The 17,129-nt window shown below is 39.4% G+C and overlaps 2 protein-coding genes across 7 annotated transcripts in view; one reads left to right on the top strand and one right to left on the bottom strand.

Annotated features, from left to right (window-relative positions):
* Nucleotides 1-3,259: 3,259 nt before the first annotated feature.
* ftr92 (finTRIM family, member 92) lies at nt 3,260-14,853 on the top strand. Its single transcript, XM_079848309.1, has 6 exons — nt 3,260-3,939; nt 6,110-6,193; nt 6,592-6,825; nt 8,400-8,559; nt 11,170-11,229; nt 13,072-14,853. Exons 1-6 carry the CDS (start codon nt 3,502-3,504, stop codon nt 13,596-13,598), a joined length of 1,503 nt encoding a protein of 500 aa, XP_079704435.1. The 5' UTR covers nt 3,260-3,501; the 3' UTR covers nt 13,599-14,853.
* The window catches only part of fbxl5 (F-box and leucine-rich repeat protein 5), a 26,315-nt gene continuing 23,919 nt past the window's right edge, over nt 14,734-17,129 (bottom strand). Inside the window, exons 11-13 of one of the 6 annotated variants that reach the window (XM_079848291.1) lie at nt 15,252-15,827; nt 14,902-15,177; nt 14,734-14,857 (exon numbers count right to left, since the gene is read on the bottom strand). In XM_079848291.1, coding sequence (XP_079704417.1) covers nt 15,751-15,827 — 77 coding nt within the window. In that variant the 3' untranslated portion in view covers nt 14,734-14,857; nt 14,902-15,177; nt 15,252-15,750. Of the gene's footprint in view, nt 15,828-17,129 lie in introns of all 6 variants that reach the window. The other 5 variants (XM_079848292.1, XM_079848290.1, XM_079848287.1 and 2 more) reach the window with 5 other exon arrangements.

Raw genomic sequence — 17,129 nt, 5'->3', positions numbered from 1 at the left:
GGCAGTTCTTCGGGCAGGGTCTTGTGAGCTAAACTGGTCCACTCAGGACAAACTAAAAGGATAAAAATAAAAAAAATAAAAATAAGTGAAAAAGTGAAGTGAAAAAGTTGAAGTGGTGGTGAAGAAGTTAAGTTGAAGAGGTGAACACTTCAAAGAAATGGAGATCGGTTTACATCATCTCGAAACACACACGTTCCCTCATACACTGTAAAACCATGATATGCTCTTCAGGCAGGGTCTTGTGAGCTAAAATGGTCCGCTCAGGACAAACTAAAAGGATAAAAATAAAATATTTAAAAATAAGTAAAAAAAAAATGAAGTGAAAAAGTTGAAGTGGTGGTGAAGAAGTTTAGTTGAAGAGGTGAACACTTCCAAGAAATGGAGATCGGTTTACATCATCTCGAAACACACACGTTCCCTCATACACTGTAAAACCATGATATGATCAATAAGTTATGACAACATGTTTTAACATAGTTTAAAATCAGATCCAAAGCACGCACATCCAAAGCAAAGCAATATGTTGCTCAAATAGGGTGCTCAACAAGGAAATTAATAAAATTAATAAAAAAATGGAAAAAAACACCATATGGCTCCAAAAATGTGAAAATTGAATGGTACAGTAGACTCACACACATGGTAACGCTTCGCCAGACAATAAAGAGTTAAACACACCACGCCTTTACTCACAGGCCGCGGACACTTCAATTCTATTCCTAATAGAGGAAAGATAGAAACAGAATGTCGAAAACTAAGTAGCAAAATGATGAGCGACCGAACTTTTAAAATAGCGCAACGATGTTCTGAAATGCGGGTTTTTAAAGGGACACTATGCAAGTCTGAGTGTTTTTTCTCTACGAGCTCCCCCTAGTGTCTGGTAGTATAATGCTTTCAAACACTCTGTCGTAAAAACGAACTGTTGTTCCTCCCCCCTCGCCACGAGCAACCCAGCTGATCAGCTGTCAACCCAGCTGAGCAGAGGAACCGGCTATTTCAAAACCAGTTATGTCTACCGAGGCAAGTAAAGCAATACTTTCTTTCCAACTGATGGCGATTTTTTTATTTATTGTGTTGTCATGCATACTAGTATTTTTACCGGGAACGAACGATATGAACGAGGCGAACTACTGCTTTCGTGTTTGTTTGTTTTTGGGAGAGTGGGCATGAGCATAAAATATATATATATATCGGAGGCTAATATTTGTCTAAAGTTATATTAGCAAGGTCTATAAGTTCATCTGGTAGAATGATGGTTTACCTTTGCTTGTCTAAGAAAACATCAGAACGTTTTTTCTAGCTCGATCATGATATGTGCAACATGTTTATTGCCTATTATCAGACGCGTTGACTTAGTGACATAAAATAAAAGTGTAAGTTACACAAATAAAACCGACAGAGGAACGGCCAAACAACTACAGAAATCAAACGTGTTTGCTATGACAATGCTAACATCAAAGTTATAGTATCTAGCATCAAAGTTATAGTATCTAGCGTACTAGTAAGCCCCTAACAGACAGCGATCATAATAAAAAAACTTTACAGACAATAGCAAACATCCTGAGGTCGCAATTACTTGAAATTTAAATATTAAACACAGTTTATTCCAAAGATACTTAACTTACAAGTGCAACAGCAGGATCAGCATCCGTTTTGCAGGCTTCTGTTTCTCTCAGTTCTCACCATTCTGAAAAAGCCGGTCCGATATATTTACTCGAGTCTGACTTCTTGCTCGGTCAGTCTCCCGTTTCCTCTTTCGTTGGTCCTCCGACAAAGATTTCCTAGCTTTCTGCTTCTTTTTTACAGGCTCAGCCTCAGCCATAACTAAATCTATCGTTGCCCTTTGCTTATAGCTAGCCCGCCGGTGCTTGAATAGGGGCGTGTATGTGTGCAGTGCCGTCAAGCAATTCGTTACATCGCGAGACCTGATATCACGCGATACTTCCTGACACCGACCCGCGTCCCAAAGTTGCAAGTGAGTTTTTTCCGCTCTCAGGCACCAGGGGGGTGCGAAACCACCACCATTCAACCCGAAATAAGTAATATAACCATTCCACTGACTCCGAAGCTGTTCAGTTAAGGTTAAAAAGTTACCTAGAGCACCTTTAAAGATCTACTAGTTTTGCCGATGTTTAGCGCAACGTGTAAATTAAATTAGCCGTTTTGCACCAAATTGTGCCTCTTATATTGAAAAATTACATTGTGAAATTACATTGTTGACAATTACCACATCTGTAGTTACCAAACGGCACCTTGACTAAAATATGTGAAGGAGGAGTAACATCCATTCCACCGTGTGTGTGAGTCCAACCCAGTCTCACGGCTATAGTAAATAATAATATATTTATAAATTTCGTGACTGTGTCACGAACTGCCGTGAGACTGGGTTGGTGAGTCAGTCTACCATTTAAGTTTTCACATTTTTCACATTTTTGGAGCCATGGTGTGCCAACATTGCTTTCACTCATCAAAATAAGTTAATCAATTTTCAACTCTTTTATAAGATTTAACTTTTTTTTTTTTTAAGTCAGTTTAATGTGATTTAAGTTGAAATGACTTAAATATCCAAGTTGATTGTACTTAAATCTTTAAGGTAACAACTTTTTTTTTCGCAGTGTACAAATATCTTGATGTTAGAGTCAAAAGTTGTCAATTCGTCATTTATTTAAGTAACTTCTGCTTTATATAGCCTACACATGCACATCTGTATTAGCAACATAAAGATCAGCATTCATGTAGTCGACATAAGCATATCTAAGCCTTTGGAGCAAGACTTTATGGGGAAAATTACACACTTTAATACAGTTTACACACTTTAATACAGTTTAATTACTGTATTAATATGGTTTAATTAAACTGAGAAATTACATGAACCAAAGAATCATGCCATTACTTAAACAGAACACCTCAAATAAAATTATGAAACATGAAGTAGCCTATTACATTATTAAACAGTCCATATTTGGCTCTTCCTATATACGTTTTATTGTCTTTCTTAACAAGTTATACAACAGTGTGTTTGACAAACTCACGGCAACTGGACTCTGTCCACATATATAAACCTTATCAAAAAACACTCACTGAGAAGAAAAAAAAACTATAAAAGCGACAGCAAAACAAGAGTTTACAATCTCTATGAACTGAGGTGGGTTGAGGTGAAAGAGATTATCTCTTTTACCTCAACCCACCTCGGTTGGTTCATATGCAAACACACACCAGTGTGCCAAAAGGGAGATGTTTTAAATAACCACATGACAGTAGCGTGTGTGCTGTAGCCTAATATTTGACTGGTTTTTCTGGTTACTCGGGAAATATTTATCTAACCACACGCTAGCACGCAACCGTCTGTCTCTCTGAATTAAGGCTTCACATGAGTTCTGTCTCTCTTTATCTGTGGCCACACACACACACATTAGATCGTCCCACCTACATTACGGAAAGAGGGAAAGAAACGAAATCGAAAGTGTTTGTCGAGTCTCTTTAACACAGAGCTCCCTGTCCTCCATGCAAATGGCTGATGAGAAGGACACAAACATGTGCTCAGTTTGCCTCCAGGACCTGAGGGAAAACACCTGTCCTCAGTGCGGGACAGATCCGGATGAATCCGTAGATTCGGTTGCAGAGAAACTGGAAACTATGGGATTTCAGTCGTGCGACTCCTGCACTGGTAGGGAGGAGAAAGCCATCAAGACTTGTCTGGTGTGTTTGGCGTCGTACTGTGAAACTCACCTGCAGATGCACAGCGACTTGTTTGCTGGGAATACACACTTACTAGTGGACGTCACTGGAAAACTCCAGGAAAAGATGTGCGGTGAACATCAGAAGCTCTTGGAGGTTTACTGTCGCACTGATGGTCAGTGCATCTGCTGTTTCTGCATGCTGGATATGAAGCACACAGGACATGACATGGTGTGTGTGGCGACAGAGCGAGCTGAGAAACAGGTTAGAGTGTGTGTGAGTCTGGTGATTTACAACTGGGATGACTATAAGACAGACATTCTTCAAGTCATCTGGCACGGCAGGTTATGACACACACAGCTGGTGTCTGTGATTATCGCAGTCATTCCCACACTGTAAAAAATGATCGTTACGGTAAAATACTGTAAAAATGCTACAGTGAAAACTGTTAAGTGGTTAACAGAAAGTTTTCATACTATATACGGTGAATAACTGTGATAGATCTAACCGTACATTTAATGTTATTTTACAGTAAAATACTATTAAATTTACAGTTTTTGGAAGTGAAAAAGAAAAACGCTACAGTGAAAAACTGTTTACTGGTTAACAGAAAGTTTTCATACTCTATATACGGTGAAAAACTGTGAATCTAGATCTAACCGTACATTTAATGTTATTTTACAGTAAAATACCGTTAACGTTTTTGGAAGTGAAAAAGAACAAGTCATTGCATAATGTACAGTGAAAGACCGTAAACCGTATAATTTATTTATTTTTTTACAGTGAGGGAATGGGACATTTTAAGGGCTGTCTCAATCGCCCTAAACATTCGCTCCCTAAAAAGTCCCACAATGCACAATATTTAAAAACACACACTGTTATTTAATCATATTTCAACATAAACATAAAATAATAGACAGGTAGTGAACATAATCCAGCTATCAGGTATAATTAATATACAGCTAAATATAATTAATATACAGCTAAATCATAATTTACTGTAAATTGCATAAAATAATGTCAGAAAGATATCAGTTCTGCTATTGTTCAGAAATACCACACTGTCAAAAAAATTAAATAAAAAAAACTGTAAAAACAAATTTTTTTACCGTAAATTTCAGTTGTTGATTTTATAATTTTTTTTATTTTTAAATATGGTAGCAACCTTTTATGTTTTGCGGGACTTAAATTTATGGCAAAAATAAAAAAAAACATTATCTGTGGTTCCCAGTATTTTACTGTAAAAGAGTGGTAGTACAGTAGTAACCTTTTAGATTTTACGGGACTTAAATTAATGGTACAAAAAAACATATATTTCATTAACTGATAAACCGTTATTATTCCATTTCACTGAAGTACTAAAATCTGCTAATAAAACTGATATACGGATATACATAATAATACGGGTGGTAAAAATGATATCCACATGATGATTCAAACAAAGTTCGCTGCTGACTCTCATGATGTAGGGTCACGGAGCTAATATAATCAATAATGTGAAATTATTAAACATTCCTTATATAATCAAAGATAAGACTTTATATGAGATCAGTGAATCAGGCCACTATATGATGACTATGTCATCAACAATATGTAGCCAACATCACCTGATCACATTTACTCTTGGCTTTCCTTGCAATAACGAATGTATTATAAACACAGTTACAGCAGCCAGAAACACTAATGCGAGTAAGTCAAGGGTCAAGAGACCAATTAAAGCAAACACTGATAATGGTGAAGAAGCACATTATCAACGGTCAAGCACATGCAAACACAGCTGCCTTTGTTTTTGTTTGTTTTTTTTTTACTGTAAATTGAAGTTCAATGCCATAAAACCTAAAATATTACTACCGTATTTTTTTTTACAGTAAAGCACTAGCAACCACAGCTGCCTTTTTTTTTACTTCCATTTTTTTTATTTTTTTTACGGTAAAGCTGCAACCACAGCTGCCTTTTAAAAAAAATGGATACCATAAATTGAAGTTCAATGCCATAAAACCTCAAATATTACTACCGTATTTTTTTTTTACAGTAAAGCACTTGCAACCACAGCTGCCAGTTGTTTTACCGTAAACTTTAGATCAATGCCGTAAAACAAATATTCCTACCGTATTTTTTTTTACTGTAAAATTATATAAAATGTCCCGTGAGATCTATAACAGTTTTTCACTATATAGTAAGGGAACATATACTATTAACCAATTAACATGTTTTTTTTCCATTACAGTCTTTTACCGTTAAAATTACGAACAGTTTTCACAGTGCAGTAATGACGTTGGCATGTTGCTGGAAAGAGTAATCAGTGTCCCAATGTGTAGAGAGCCAGCGTCCTTAACAGTGTATGATTAAGTGTACATTATACAACAATTCACAACCTAGAGAGCTGATTGAGACACAGCCATGGTCTTGAGTCCTGTTGTCCAATGATTCCCAGAGGCAGCTGGAGAAGTCCAAGCGGATGATTACGGATCGAGTGACTGAGCTGAAGGACATCCAAAAGATGGCAGGTTCCCTCAGGGTAAGTCCGTGGCTCATTTAAAAGTGCAATAAGTTTCTTAATCTCAGATTAATAGGCAGAAACTATAATTAAGACATTGGTTGACTTCACAAAGTGAGTTGAACCATGAACAATGGAAGATATGGGACAAAAAGTTACACACTTTTACCATAGACTGTAAAATAAGTATTGACGTAGTGTCCGTGACGCTTTTTCTGCTGTTAAGTTGGGCATTTTAACATGGGGGTCTATGGGACTGACTCTCTTTTGCAGCCGATCTCTAGTGGCCAGTTGATGAACTGCAGTTTAAGTCACTTCAGTGTTGGTTTCAAGAGAGAGACGGGAAGGTTGCCGCTTGACTTTCACACATGAACAACCAAATAAATGCTTAAAATTCTTGACTATATGTCCACTGACAGAACCTGACTCAAGCCACAGAGGAAGAAGGTGCCAGGATCTTTACCGAGCTGCTTGGCTTTATACAGAGAAGCCACACAGAGATGATTAAGCTGGTCCAAACTCAGATGAGCACGGAGCTGGACCGAATTCAGGGATATTCGGAAGGTCTGGAACAGGAGATCTCAAAGCTGAGGAGGGAACAGTCCGGGCTGGAGCAGCTCTCACAAACTGATGATCACATTTATTTCCTCCAGGTAACACCGAGGTGTCCAATCCTGCTCCAGGATGGCCACTGTCCTGCACAGTTTAGCTCTGACCCCAATTAAACTCACCTGAACCAATCAAGGTCTTCAGGATTACCGCAGTCTTCTAGGCAGGTATGTTGGTAAAAGTTGGAGCTAAACTCTGCAGGACGTTGGCCCTCCAGGACCAGTGCCCGGTTGCATAAAGCACCTTAAAGCCACAATATGTAATTGTTTTCGGCGCTAGGTGTCGCTAACCTCTTACAATAACACAGGCGTAGGTTGATGACGCATAAGCGGAATATGGAACTTGTCGTCATGCCGATGGATCTAATAATGTTTATGGATGAGTGAATACACTGATGTTTTTAACATGACTGTGGGATGAAGCAGGGTGAGTGCTAATGAGACAGATCTCAGCGCCACACGCGAGTCCCGCGGATATAAAGGAATGAGGACATTTCATTCTACCAAACTAAGTTACCCGCTAGTGCTGAATAATACTCACACGGGTCAGTTTATTAGACGAATGAAACTTATGAGGGAACGCAGCGCTGCTTCACTCGCTCTACACTATCACACTAAACTGCATTTGAGTGTGTTAAAGTTATAATGTTATTCTGTGTGTTAGTTTGTCTGTATGAGACTAGCAGTGAGCCAGATCAACATTAGAATAACATACTGATCATATTCTAACATTTCATCATGTTGAGCTGTATAACATTGATTAGTTTTATGTACATTTGCACGTCTCTGTCGAGTCGAAGTTAGCCGCGGACGCTAGCTCTCGGCATCTCGAAAACGCCACGCTGATACTGATCCTCGTTTTAGTTCTCCTTTTGTCCCAAAGTCTGCTTGCCATGGTCCATAATGTTTGAACGGAACAACAACAGCGTGAGCGTGCGCTAGACGTAATGCAGTTGTCCATGTCTGTCGCCATGTACGAGCGGAAACCAGGGATAACGCGGATATTACGTCATTGACAGGCGACAAGTGAACCAGCAATCATATTTTATAACGACAAAACCTGGGTCGCTGTCGTGAAACACTTAACGGTTTCCCTTAGCTAAGAGATCTGTTTAAGGGATTATATGCAACACCCTTAAGTCATTCCCTTGGCTGAGGGGAAATCACGCCTTAAGTCTCATAGTAAGGGAAAAACTTAAGGTGCTTTATGCAACCAGGCAAGAAATACATTAGCCTTAAAGGGTTAGTTCACCCAAAAATGAAAATGCTGTCAGTAATTTCTCTCCCTCATGTTGTTCCAACCCCGTCAGACTTTCGTTCATCTTCTAAACACAAATGAAGATATTTTTGATTAAATCTGAGAGCTGGCTCACTGCTCCATAGGCTTCTATGTTATTGAAACTTGCCGGCCCAGAAAGTTAGTAAAGACAATGTTTAAAATAGTCAACAATTGGAATCAATATTATCAAAGTCTTTCAACTAACTGGGACTGGGCTCATGTAGTGACTCAAGCTCAGAGCTTGTTATCGGAGATTTGCAAACAGTTTACTGCAAGACGCTGTGGATAAAAGTGTTGTTGCACCCTTACCGCCACTCAGGATTGTCTCCAAATCTCGTAGGAGGTCGAATCTCGCTGGCCGACTTCGCAGTGTACTGACTTCCCCAGCCTAACCACTAATCCACAGTTCTCTTTTGGAGAAGTGATCAAGTCCCTCTCCTCATTAACAGCACAAGTAGAGGACATGTGGAGACTGGAAATGGCCAGGATATTCTCAGCAGGTAAAAAGTAAAGTTTTATGAAAAAAGTTATAAGTGGTCAGTTTTAATTCAAAGTATGGGACTACTACTAGATCTTTGTGGTCCAAATTTCCATCCATCCAAAAGCAACAAGTACTCCCAGAAGCAGCCAGTCACTGACCTGAGAACTGGTGGATTTCAGCATCTGTATCTTAACAGTTGGTAGGTGGGCTGTCAAAAGTAGTGTATAACTATACTCTTAAAAATAAAGGTTTCTATTTGGCATCAATGGATCCATGAAGAACTTTTAACATCCATGAAACATTTCCCGTGCAAGAAAAAATGCTTTAAGAACTGTCCCCTGTATCTTTTCAAAGGATCAAAATTGTCCTATTGTGTTAACATTACCAAAAAAACCCACATTTGGATCCTTTATTTTTAAGTGTGTGGTTCCGCATGGAATCTGTTCCCATGAAATCCCAATGGAAAAATTATATTTCAGTGCATATGCATTCCCTCGCAAAAGTTTTGCGTTCCCCCACAAAACCCTACACAAAGTTTCTCAGGGAAATGCAAATGATTGTGAGTTTCTCAGGGGAAAGCAAAAGCATTGAAATGTAATTCTTCCTCTTCATCTCATATTTATCTTTTCCATGTCCCCTCTTCAGTGACGGGCAACTCTAGCCGTTGAGGGCCACTCTCCTCCGGAGTTTAGCTCCAACTTTCCCTGCTTTCCTGTAGCTCAAACAGTAGAGCGCTGGCGCTTGCAACGCCAAGGTCATGGGTTCGATTCCCAGGGAAAGCAAGAACTGATAAGAATGTAAAAATGTATATCTTGAAATGCAATGTAAAGCCCTATTCGGACGGGATTAACTCTACAAGGGTTGATGGAGTAATGTAATTTTACCACAGGACGTCTGTAATATTAATGGCCAATTCACCCGGGATAAGAGATCTCAGTAAACCAGCAGAAGTGGGAGAGTAACTCGATTTACACACCGCCGTCACTCCTGTCCTCGTGTGTGTTACGCTGCTTCCTGATCCTGATATCACGTGCGCAACACATAACCTATATTTATAAAACAGTTATGTCCGGTCGGACGATTGGATTGTGTTGGTAATAGGCTCTTATCTAACGCTAAAAGATGTTTCGTGCCTCTAACAAGTGCTGTCGATCTTCTTTCTGATCTGAATGGTGTGTGTGAAACACTTGAGTTTTGCCACAGACTCGTCCCAGCGACTAGAACACAACTGATGCTTTATCAAGCGTCTCCATACTCTGAAAAAACGCGGAAAACTACTTTTAAACAAGAAATGATGGAATATTTACGTACTGTACATATTCACAGCGGGTCTAGTATCACCTGAGGTCGTTTTCCGGACCTTTTTACTGAAGGTAAAAGTCGCCGTAATCTTTACGGACATTATCCGTGATGATCACTGAGATGCACATTCGGACAGGACTGAAATCACAGAGAAGCTCTGGTGATTATTACTCTACCCCTCCTCTCCATGTTACACTAGTCCCGTACGAATAGGGCTTTAGTCACTTTGGATAAAAGCATCTGCCAAATGCATGAACGGAAATGTAACTCTTATCAAACACACCTGAAAAATCCAACCAGACTGCTTGAAAACTACAGGCAGGTGTGCTTGATTAATGTTGGGGTTAAACTCTGCAGGGTTAGTGGACCTTGAGGCCCAGAGAGCAACATAGATCAGGCCCAGATCCGGCCCACATCTGGTACATGTGGATTCCAGGCGCGCTGGATCTGGGCAACACTATGGCCTCGTTTACACTGTCAGTGAAATGTGACCCAATTCCGATTTTTTGGTCATGTGTGACACAGATCGGATGTGTTCTATGACAGTGTTAACAGGAAAAAAACGCATGCATTCGGATATTTCGAGATCGGTTTCAGGCCTCATTCATATGTGGAAATAAATCCGATATGTGCGACTGTCATGTAAACAGGCAGATCGGATTTTCTGAGGCATTTGGCAACGTCTCCATGGTTAAATGACGAGAGAAACCCCGACGCGCTTCTGCAAAGGGACGGATGGCCTGACGAAACGTTGTGTCATCGTAGGAGAGGAATGTGGACAAACGTTGTACACAACAAAATTTCGGACCCACTGCTCCTCGTTAAAGCACAACATTTAAACACAATCTACTCCCTCCAGTCCTGAGATCTCTCTCACACACAATAACTGAAGCACATGTGCAGTGATGGCACTTTTCGTCCTCCTCCGCCTCATAATCATGGTGATGTTTGGCGAACTTCGTATATATCGCAGAGCTAGCATCAATCATGTTTTGCGTTCGTCCATCTGTGCAAGATAATTTAACCCTTTAAGCATGCGCGATGCTTCAGATAGTATGGCGAGTGTAAACACATGAATCGGATATGGGTCACAGTTGAAAGAACGTGTAAATGGACGGTCAAAAAAAATCGGATATGCAACAAATCAGAATTGGGCATCAAGATCTGCAGTGTAAACAAGGCCTATGTTGCTCTCTGGGTCCTGCCTAAGGGGCTACATAATACTTCACAGAACACTCGTGATTTACAAAAATCCTACGCGTCTCCCATCCCTTGTGAAAAAGTCTGCATATTCCCATATAACCGATCCATTCCCTCACACCTCTAGTGACCGCAGAGAAGATCCTACTGCCACTGGAACCCACAACGAGGGAGGACTTCCTACAGTGTAAGCCTTTCTGTTTGCTCACATTTAAAAAGAACCTAAACTTTCTCCATCAAAGGCAGGACTAGGAAAATCCCGATTCCCTCCGTATTCCTTAGGTGGGGATAGTCAAGAATCACACCTGAATGTAGCGCTGCCCTCGACTAAAGATTAGGGCTGGGTAAAAAATATTGATTTCTCGATTTTAATCGATTCTCATTTTTATGAACAATATCGTTTCTTAAATCCCAAGAAGCGATTAGTCATCCTGTTTTCAGTTGATGAATGAATGGAACATGTTGCGCGCATCCCATCCAATAAATCGGCATAATCTTTGTGCTTTGTTACTATTAATATGAAACAAAGTCTCAGATTTCAAATTACGTCCATTTTCTTACGAAATTCAAAAACATAAATAGCGTTTTGTCGCTGTGGCGTGAGATCGCTCTGGCTCAGCTCTAGAGAAGCACATGATCTTCTCTTCCGCCTTAATAACACCAGATACAGCGCGAGATAAACATGAATGAGCTTCTGAAAGTGTGTTAAAAGACAGAGTACAACTTATCGAAGTCCGTATCATGTGACATGGAGTCGCTCAATCAGTGTTTCAACCGTGGAAAGATGTCAGTAAATCAGCTCATAAACAATGTCATGTAACGTCACATTTACCTCAGAAAAACCATGTGACCATAAACTCGTTAGTCAGCGAGAACAATTAACTCTAGGAGCATTTTGCTAATTATATGCACCACATTACATGTTCTTCAATTCTTTTTTTTTTTTTTTACTTATTTTTTATTGCTTTTTTAGAACAGATAAACACTTCACTTTACAAAAAAAGAATTAAAGAAAAAAAAAAAAAATACAAATAATAAATTAGAATAATGAAGGTTGCCACACATTGCATATAAACATTCACGAATAACAAATGATTGTCATATGTTACATATAACCCTTTACTCATTTCACATGAGTAAACCTTCTAATAATACACAAATATATTAATTTACAAATGCAGACCTTTAAACCACAAAGGAGCTTGTTAACCATTTCCTCCATTGGTTCTCAAAAATTTGTATTTGTAGCCGAAGTGTATTTGTAAGTCTTTCCATTTCTCTAACCTCTGTTACTATTTGAAACCAGTCTTCTCTCGTAGGTGGGTCTTCTTTGTACCATTTCCGAGTTATCGCTTTTTTACTTGTTGCCAATAAAATTTTAAATAAATATTTATCATCTTTCCCAACCTCATCTGGGATGTCTCCCAAATAAAGGACATAAAATGACTTTGATATATGTAGGGTGAAAATACTATTAATAGTAGACAACCTCCCAAAAATTATGTACTTTTGAACAATGCCAGAATATGTTCTTCAATTTTTAATGCATGTTTGAATAAATCTGGCAGGTTTTAATGACAGCCACCATTTAAATGTTTATATTTCATATATCTTTATTATTATAAAAATAAATAAAAGTGTAATTTTAGTGTTTGTAAACAAATCAGTAAATTTCTACCTTCAATATTATAGTAGGCTAATGAAGCCTATAATCTACCACTGACTCCCATAGTTAACAGCCTTAGTGAAGAGATGTGTTTTCCTTGAGAAAACCTGATATCCAAAATAATCAATATTGAATCGGAATCGAAATAGAATTGTGAAATTTGTGTCAATACCCAGCCCTACTAAAGATGTTTCGTTCATTTAAGCCATCAGTCGACTAATCGCGCGTTTATATTAATAAGCCATAAATCATAATAACGCGCCTTTAATGGCCTATATAAAGTACATGGTAAGCGTGCATAAACTAGTCTTGGCCAAGCTTTACTTGGGTTTTGCACTCTCACCTTGTCTCCTCTCCCATCAGTTCTGGTCTGCTTGAGTCTGGACCCGAACACAGCCCATAGGAACCTCCGGCTAACGGAGCAGAACCAGGCTGTGGACTGCAGCACTGAGCCCCAGTCGTACCCTGAACATCAGGACAGGTTTGAGTGGTGGGCGCAGGTACTGAGCAAGACCGGGCTGACGGGCCGGTGCTACTGGGAGGTGGTTTGGACCGGGCAATACGGCGTAGACATCGCAGTGTCATACAAAGACATCAGCAGGACTGGGCAAGACGACGACAGTGGGTTTGGGTACAACAGACAGTCCTGGAGTTTGGACTGTACGATATTCAGATACGCACTAGTGCACAATAACGAGGAGGTGGAGATCGACGTCCCCCTGTCCCACCGGATCGGGGTGTTTCTGGATCACCGGGCGGGACTGCTGTCCTTCTACAGCGTCTCGGACTCCATGATCCTCCTGCACCGAGTCCATTCCAGGTTCACTCAACCCCTTTATCCAGGATTTGGGCTCTTTCAGGGATCAAGCGCGAAATTTTGTGGACGGTAAGGCGGCGGCTCACCGCAACAACACAAGAACAACAAAACAAGACACAGAAAAACAGAGAGGAGAAACAAATATCCCAGGTGCGGTGAAAGTGAGATGTCAGCGGTCCCGAATATAAAATTACGTCTATTAAAGAAACGTTTCTGTTCTGAATAGTTCAGGATAAAAATGTTGTCCTGATTTAAAAATAAATATGATATGGCATTACCAACAGTGCTGCAAGAAAATGATGCTCAACGCTAAAGCTTGAGACACTTTAGAGAATCTGTTTATGAAGTCCTCCTGTAGGCAATAATTTTATCCCTTTAAACTCATTTTTGATCACCAAAATTACATATTTAAATGTTTTTTCCTTGATAATAATGTCTTAATGCCTTAAAATATCTTGAATGTAACTCGACACCCTTGCCTCATTTTAGTATGTGCGCTTCTATGAATATGCAAATGAGCCCCGCCTCCACTCACTCACTCAGCTCAGAGATCCACTGGTTGACGATCACACGTTGATCTGATTGGTTACAAGGTAGTTTGTGATGTCAGAAACACCAGCGATTTCAAAGCGTGTTTTTGAGACTGTCTTTGGTTCACTGCAGTTTTAAGGAGGAAATACTCAGCAATGCTGTCGACTTATGAGTTTACACATGGTTTGTCTTAAAGCACATTAAAAACACCACATAGACACATAAACAACAATAAAAGCTGGATTTTCACCACAGGGGGACTTTAAGGTACTGCACTTTTTTAGCTTTTTAAATGTTTTAGCTCTTGATGAGCAGATCTATGGTTGTCTTTCGATGTTTAATGAAGATAGGAACTAACTTTTCAAACATGTCTGGGACAAGTTTCCAATAAAGGGATAGTTTTCTATCATAGTATTCTGTCATTATTTACTTAAATGTGGGTCTTTCCTCATACAAAGCATCATATGACTTATATATGTCACATGGACACTTTTATGGACGCCTGGTCACCATTTGCTCAATAAAGACTTCAACACAGACAAATGTTCTGTCAAGGTGCTTTTAATGGTCAGCTACGCAAAAGAAACAGATCATGCAGCATCTAAAAACTCTGGAAACTTAACAAGTGTAATATACCCAGGACTTACTATAGTTCACAAGCCCTTTCAACCAACCAAAGTGTGAATCCTTGGAAATGGTTGCCAGATCTTTAAACCACAGGTGAAGTCTCGTTCAGTGAAGCTAGAGGGATCTATCTGGCATTAGGTTAAAACCTAGAGATGAACGCAACTAATACAGCTTCTGGTTATTAACCAAAACACCTGCTGATTTATTTGACAAACCACAACTCAACAAGCTTGTGAATTGTATTTTTCCTATTTTGCGCAGGTGATTAAAACATCTTACCCAAAGTAATGGTTCATGAGACGGAGATGGAGGTGTTACACTGCAAACAATGCTTTTCTTACTTATTTTTGTCTTGTTTCCAGTCCAAATATCTAAAAATTCTTGAATCAAGATGCATTTACTAGATGAGTGAAATGACATAAGATATTATGTCCTGTTTTCTGGGGGAATTAATCAAAATTAAGTGAGTTGATGCTTTAAAAAAGCTAAATGATCTGCCAATGGGGAGAAAAATAATCTTAATTCACACAGAAACATTATTTTTCTCCCCATTGGCAGATCATTTTGCTTGTTTTGAGCATAAACTCACTTAATTTTGATTAATTCCCCAGAAAACAGGACATAATATCTTATGTCATTTTACTCATCTAGTAAATGCATCTTGATTTAAGAATTTTTAGATATTTGGACTGGAAACAAGACAGAAACACTGAGTAAGAGAAGCAGTTTTCGCAGTGTAAACCTCGAGATGTGCCTGGGTTGAAATCCTCAAAACAAAAAAACAACCCACACGATGTTGAAGTAACATCTTAAAGTTTCCAATTAAAGAGCGTCCTGTGAATTATATACAAATATACATCATTTAGTTCCTTCACAACACCTTTCAGGGATTGGTTTACAAAGCCGAATTTCACTTTATTTGATTTTTAGTGAAAGCAAACTGCGTCGAAGAGCATCTTGAAGCACTTTCCCGCTTAAAGTGCACGTGGATGATGAGGGATGAGAGAGGGACACGAGGAGAGAGATGGAAAGGGGGGGAAACGGGGATAAATACAGAGAAAAGAGCATCATTCTCCGGATCGACAGCAAGCCCTGAAACCACACTGCAGATTCTGGCATCCGCTGGCCGTGTCTGCATGAGGACCTGCAGAACCAGAGACGGAAACCACTTACAAACACACAAAACAATGACATTTACTGGAGATTTACTATTAAACTGAGAAAAACAAAGTGTAAATCTACAACTATGCTAAAGCAATGGTGTTCAACTGATGTTTCCCAATACAAACACACTGCAAAACACGCTTTTCTTACTCAGTATTTTTGTCTTGTTTCCAGTCCAAATATCTAAAACCTCTTAAATCAAGATGCATTTACTAGATGGGTATAATGCATAAGATTTTCTGGGGGAATTAAAGTCATTTCACACCGGACGCGATTTTGACGCACGAATAATTCACGCGATGGTTTTATGTTGTGATCAGCTGTGTGTGTAATGAGCGCTTCCACACCGAAGGCGAATGTGCTGCGGCGGAAAACCGACTTTTATTTTTTTCGCTTCAATGTCGATTTTTTTTTACTTTAGCGGCGACAGAAAAGGCTTCAGCCAATCATATACTACAAGGACAACGATATGAAAGACAATGTGTGGCGTAGCATTGCCAACCAACTCGGTTATCACGACTGTGAGTGTGTTGTGTGATAGTTTTAGTCATTGTATAGTCCTGTGCTGTGTAGGCTAGCAGGATAATCTACATTTGGGATAGAAAGCTAACACTATTATCGTCAAAGATAGAGATAGAGACCGTGTAGTGAGACTATTTAGGGCTGCTTTTAGTATACTGTACATTCTTTGTGTGATATCTACAGTTTCTAGTCAAATGATTTTAACTTGTTACTTCGTGTGTTACATGTAATGTGTATTGACATTACAAACGCACTGTGTTTAGTTGAAGATGCAAAAAAACTGGAAAAACCTCAGGGACACCTGTGTGAGGAAAAGGAGAGAGGAAAAGGAAACTAAGAGTGGACATTAGCATACTCCCCTTCAGACTCTCTGTTCTGTAAGATTGGCTGCACCCAAAACCTTCGTTTCTGTCTTTTAAAGAAAATGAAAAGCTCGTCTTCACTGGATGATGATGATGAAGTGTCCATGTTTTCTCAGCTGTCGGCGCTAAAGTTTTGGAATGATGACACTCAGGGGCCGTATTCACAAAGCATTTTATCTTACCACTAGGAGTACTCCTAAATCGCTCTAAAAGATTTTAGCTAGGAGTTTTCTCTTAAAAGTTATTCACAACGCCTTTCAGACCTACTCTTAGTAAAGAAAAATGACAACTCCTAAACTAAGAGTGAGTCTTCGTTGCTATGGATGACGTCATTACTCATGCACGAGCTTGACTGAAGTGACCACCTTGATTGGCTGATGATTGTAACGCGGGAATGA

The sequence above is a fragment of the Squalius cephalus genome (assembly GCF_949319135.1).
Source record: "Squalius cephalus genome assembly, chromosome: 18".
NCBI classification, from domain to species: domain Eukaryota; kingdom Metazoa; phylum Chordata; class Actinopteri; order Cypriniformes; family Leuciscidae; genus Squalius; species Squalius cephalus.
Note: the sequence above shows the minus strand (reverse complement) of the source record. Positions and strands in the feature narration are given on the sequence as shown.

Bases quoted from the DNA above. Each gene is read 5' to 3' on its own strand.
- ftr92 (XM_079848309.1), top strand. From the start codon at position 3,502: ATGCAAATGGCTGATGAGAAGGACACAAACATGTGCTCAGTTTGCCTC. The intron at 6,826-8,399 runs GTAACACCGAGG...CAAATCTCGTAG, and splicing joins ATCACATTTATTTCCTCCAG to GAGGTCGAATCTCGCTGGCC. The intron at 8,560-11,169 runs GTAAAAAGTAAA...TCACACCTCTAG, and splicing joins GGCCAGGATATTCTCAGCAG to TGACCGCAGAGAAGATCCTA.